General features: G+C 42.2%; 1 protein-coding gene across 1 annotated transcript in view; it reads right to left on the bottom strand.

Moving 5' to 3' along the window:
• Positions 1-2,472, bottom strand: part of LOC102023795 (T-cell surface glycoprotein CD1b2-like) — a 3,863-nt gene extending 1,391 nt beyond the window's left edge. Inside the window, exons 1-4 of the mRNA XM_005400145.2 lie at positions 2,336-2,472; positions 1,538-1,804; positions 630-908; positions 161-439 (exon numbers count right to left, since the gene is read on the bottom strand). Of these exons, the coding sequence (XP_005400202.1) occupies positions 161-439; positions 630-908; positions 1,538-1,804; positions 2,336-2,396 (886 nt within the window). The 5' untranslated portion in view covers positions 2,397-2,472. The remainder of the gene's footprint in view (positions 1-160; positions 440-629; positions 909-1,537; positions 1,805-2,335) is intronic.
• Positions 2,473-4,918: the final 2,446 nt, after the last annotated feature.

Here is a 4,918-nt window from a genome sequence, read left to right as displayed (position 1 = left end):
TCTATACATGAAGAGTAAATTTCTCTCCTCTCTCTCTCCCTCTCTCTCTCTCTCTCTCTCTCTCTCTCTCTCTCTCTCTCTGCTTCTCTCTCCCCTCTCATAACCCATGACCTACCCTATCTTTCCCCTCATTTCCAGCCTAAGTCCCATCTTTTCTCACCCCAGTGGAGGACGATGTCCTGCCCTCCCAGACTGCTGTGCTTCACTCGGCAAGACAGCCCAGCAGCCTCCTCAGCTGCCACATCCAGGGTCACTTGGAGATACCATGTGTCATCAGCATTGGGCAGGATGTCCCCTCTCTGAGTTTCAGGCTGCTCCTGCTCAGCCCGCATCCACATCACCCACACGGGCTTTGGGTGGAAGCCAGAGACATGGCAGACCAGCTGCAGACAGCCAGGCCCAGGGCTGGGCCCCTGGGACAGCCAGGCCTCCGGTTTCACTGGGGCAGGAAGAGGCTAGGTAAGTGTCAGATTATGACTCTAATCCACACCAAGTAACTCTGAAGCCCACAAGCTTGGATATTTACCCCTCTAGTCTTTGGGAATAAAATAAGTTATTGTGGAAACCCATCTGGTACCTTTCTACTCTTGGAATTAAAGTGATACAAAGTAAAACAGAGCAGGACTAACCTTGTTTCTGTAGATCTGTCTTCCCTGCTTCAAGGATGCTCAAGAGATATTGAGGGCAAATTTCTATAAGGAGCTTATCTATAATGTCACAGATAGCTTTGTACTGAGAGATGAATATGCAGAACATCTGTGCCCTGGTGCCACCCTCTGGTGCAGGCAGACATGAATGATTTGTGATGGTCAGGAAATCCAGTCCTCCTAAAGCTCCCTTCAAGAAGCTTAGGGTGGCATCCCCAGAATGCAATTCACAGCCTGCGATGCCCTGGATCTCAAAGGGGTCTGTGGAGAAGGCAAACAGAGAGATGTTATTAAACAGCAAACAAGACATAAAGGAATGTGGAGGGGACCCAAAATATCGGATTTGAGTGAGGACAAGAGTCAGGGGTAAAATAATTATAGTACTTGGAGAGTTTCAGAAAGAAGAGCACTGGGGAGAGGTACACTTGATGGGGAAGGGGACCATGGTAAAGAATACGGTTTTAAGATAGGACAGGAGAGGCACAGGCTGAAGAAAATGAAATGGAGCAACAAATATACCTTTCCGTGGGGAACCCAAGGGTCACATAGAGAGGAGGCCTTCGGGAGGAGAACGCTGAAGGGATGGATGAAAGAAGGAAGCTGCACTTTAGGTCACTAAGGCCCAGAGTAAGAAAATGAATAAGTTTCAAAAGACCCAAACCTTCTGCTGAAGTCACAAAGTGTACTCTTCATTTATTAGAGAAGAGTGCAGAGCAGTAAGAGTTGGGAGTATGTTTTCAGGGGTTGAGTCCAGGTGGGAGCTGCTCTAGTCAAAATGTGCATGCAGTTAAGTGAAGTTGGGAAGAAGCAAGAAAATTAGAGGGAGCATTGCCCTGAACCAAGAGAGAAAGACACTGGGAATGCCCCCCATGTCTGAGAACTAGACTCACATTCCACTTCGAATTCACTTGCGAGTTCTTGCACTTCTGAGATGAATCCAATGAAGTAGACTTGGAATAGCACGTCCAGCCCAGATATCACTTCATCGCTGAGGTTGCCCTTAGACCAGGACTTCAGGAATACAGCAGTTTCTGAGCCACTGTCCCACCTCTGAAGCTGCAAGTCACCCAGCCAGCCTGAGCCTTGATATTGTGCCCAGGTGCTGTTGGCAAAGGATGTGATTTGGTTGACGTGGAAAGTGGTCGGACCCTGGAAGTCTATGGAGAAAAGAAGGATAAGATGGTAGCCATGGTTTACAGCAGCACAATTCATAATTTCTTGATCTTTAAAGCAGCCTATATGTCCATCAAGAGAGGAACAGACAGAGAAAACAACAGAGTATAAGTCTGCCATAAAGAAGCATAAATGGTCATTTGCAGTCGCACACCTTGAGATCATGATATTGATGATCATTACTTCCTATTATCTATCTTTTCTTTTGTTTTTATTTATAACCTGGCTTTTTTATATAAGACAAACAAAAAACTCACAGTCTGCAGAACCAAAAGTTTTGACCAAATTGAGAGCACCAGCACCTCAGGCTCCAGCACCAACCTCCAGAATGGTGGAGGTGGCCATTCTGGCCACCATTCTGGAGCCATTCTGGTGGCTCCAGCACCAACCTCCAGAATGGTGGAATGGTGGCCTGGACACAGGAGGGCTCAGAGCAGCAGTGCACCTGGGTAAGCTCAGCCTGCCTTTGTCCAGAGCCCTGCACCAGGGCCAGCAGCTGTCAGAGTTCCTCTTACCGTCCTGAGTGTCACCACCTGGGAAGAGAACTGCAGGCAATGCCAGTGCCAGGAGCAGCATTTCACTGAGAGAAAGGACTTCTGTCTCTCAGCCTGTGTTTGATCTCAGAGTGTAGCAGCTCTTTCTGCTCCATACGCTGTAGCAGTCACTTCCTCTCTCCTCCAACTGACAATCTCTTCCTCATAAAAATTTTGTATCAGTGAAAACATTTGCCTCCCACCCCCTGGTGTTCCTACTCCATCTTTCATTTCCCCTGTGGGCCTGACTTCCAGACTGACTCTTCCCTCCCTGGCTCCCAGTTGTTCTCCCTGTGCTCAGCTTTCTTCATATGAGCTCAGAAAAGCCCCTATGTGGTTTGAAAAGCCCCTCCACTTATATGAGCCTCTACTTACAGATATGGAAGGTAAGAAAGAGAGACTAAGCCCCTGCTCAACTTCCAGTGTTCTCTTACCTAAGAGGATACTCATCATTTGTTTACTCAACTAAGTATCTCTCCCTCCCACTGTCCTGTCCTCTCTGCCCTCACATTACCCATTACCAATGTTCTGTATCTCCCTTGTCCTATTTGATCCCTTGTGTCTGATCTCCCTAATCCCACATTTTTATTCCTGGTTAAAACTGTTCATATCTTCACTTTTACTTTAACAAACTCTTCAGAGTTTGCCATTGTGACTGTAAAAATCAGCCAAATTACAGGTCTAGGGATAAAAAGCAATCGACATTATGGAGATCAAAGGAGCAGACAGCTAGAAATTTGAGGAAACCGATCTCTCTTAGTTTACTTTTCTTAATTCACAAAATAGATCATAAAGAAATGAATATTCCTGCACTCATACTGAAAGATTGTTTAATGTATATAAGTAATTAAAACTTAAGTTCAAACACAGTAGGGTGAGGGATACTACAATACATAGAAAGATCAGGCTACTACTAAACAAAAAACTCGGGGAATGGGAGACATTCTCTATTGTGATATCTCTTAAGAATTTTCTGTGGTCTTTTAGCTTTTTGATTGTGCGTGTGGTACAAGGGAATGAAACCTGGGCCTTTAGAGTGAGCTACACCTTCACCCCTTGCAGTGTTTTAGTATTATTATTATTTGAGAGAGGGTCTCCCTGAGTTATTCAGGCGAAAATTAAACTTCCATTCTTCCTGCCTCAACCTTCCAAAGTGCTGAGATTATAGGCATGCACTGCCATGTCCCACCCAATGTTAGAAAGTTTGGGGATTAGATAAATTCTTTTTTCTAAATTTCCATTTTTCTTTGTCCTCAGCCAGTACATGTAAAGCAGCCACTGCACCATGTTTCAGGAAGAAGGGAATGTGGAAAGAGAAGATAGAAGAGGAAGATATCAGTGACAACACGTGTGCCATGAGACTAAATACAACTAGCACATTTTGTTTTCCTGTGAACTAGATCTGTGTCATTCAGGTGCTAGTTGTGGCTGGCTGTGCCTGTTTTTGAGAAATGTCTTTTTCATTAGATTATCATTTCTGTTGAATTCTTTCATTTTTTCTATAATCAGTACATTAATCCTTTGACAGACGAGTAGTTGGTGAAAGACTTTCCCATTATGTAGCTTGTCTCTTCACTTTCCTGTTACATTATCTATGCAAAAATTTCTTAGTGATAGAACCCCGTATGTCTAGCTTAGCTTTGTGCTTTTGGGATCCTATTCAAAAAACATTGCCTATAATGATGTTTTGAACATTTCTCCCTCTTTTTATTTCTTTCATACTTGAGGTCTTAATTTACATATTTATTTCTTCCATTTTAATTGATTTTTACAGAGTGAGAGATAAGGGTCTAGTTTCAATGTTTTCCATGCATATACTTGGTTTTTCCATAATTATTTACTGAAAGGCTATTATTTCTCAAATGTATGTTTTGGATGCCTTTATTGAGAACCAGATGGCTGAAGATGAATTTTTTTCTGTGATCTCTATTCTGTTCCACTGTAGTGTGTCCTTGTCTTAAATTGATCTTGTCTAGTAGATAGACAATGTGTGCATAAATATTTTTATTATCTGCTATGCATTTTATTTAAATTTCACCAATATTTCACTTAAATTTAAATTTCATTTAAATTTGCTGCTCTTTTAGTTCATGTTTCACATTTGGAGGAAATGCCAAATTATGGGTAACTGTTATAGAGAGAAGTATAATTTATTTGAAAGATAAAGATATTCTTACAGGCATTTTCCTCAATGATCAATAGATTCTCTTGTGACATCTAACACCTTTCCAGAGAACATTATTTCTTATAGTGGTGAAGAAAAGCTCATAACTGTAAGGGACAGATGTAAACCTTAATATTTCTTCAAAAATTTTGTTTTATTTGTATTTATTATTACAGTAAAGAATAATATTAAATTTCTCACAATGGTTTATTATTTCTCCGTTGGTAAGGTCTGGGTCTCACTCCACTACCTTCCCAAATTTGAGAAGTTTAAAGGATTACCATGAGTTACTGTAAGTTCCGGGATCTTGAAGACTAATTCCATTCCAATCACAGTCACCATGGGTCTACTGTGTGAGACCAACAAAAGGAAGCCAAGGAAGGAACATAGTGAGAAACAAT

The sequence above is a fragment of the Chinchilla lanigera genome, unplaced genomic scaffold, assembly GCF_000276665.1.
Source record: "Chinchilla lanigera isolate Chin_1 unplaced genomic scaffold, ChiLan1.0 scaffold00067, whole genome shotgun sequence".
Lineage (NCBI taxonomy): Eukaryota > Metazoa > Chordata > Mammalia > Rodentia > Chinchillidae > Chinchilla > Chinchilla lanigera.
The sequence above is the reverse complement of the archived record's forward strand: the minus strand, read 5'-3'. Positions and strand labels throughout refer to the sequence as shown.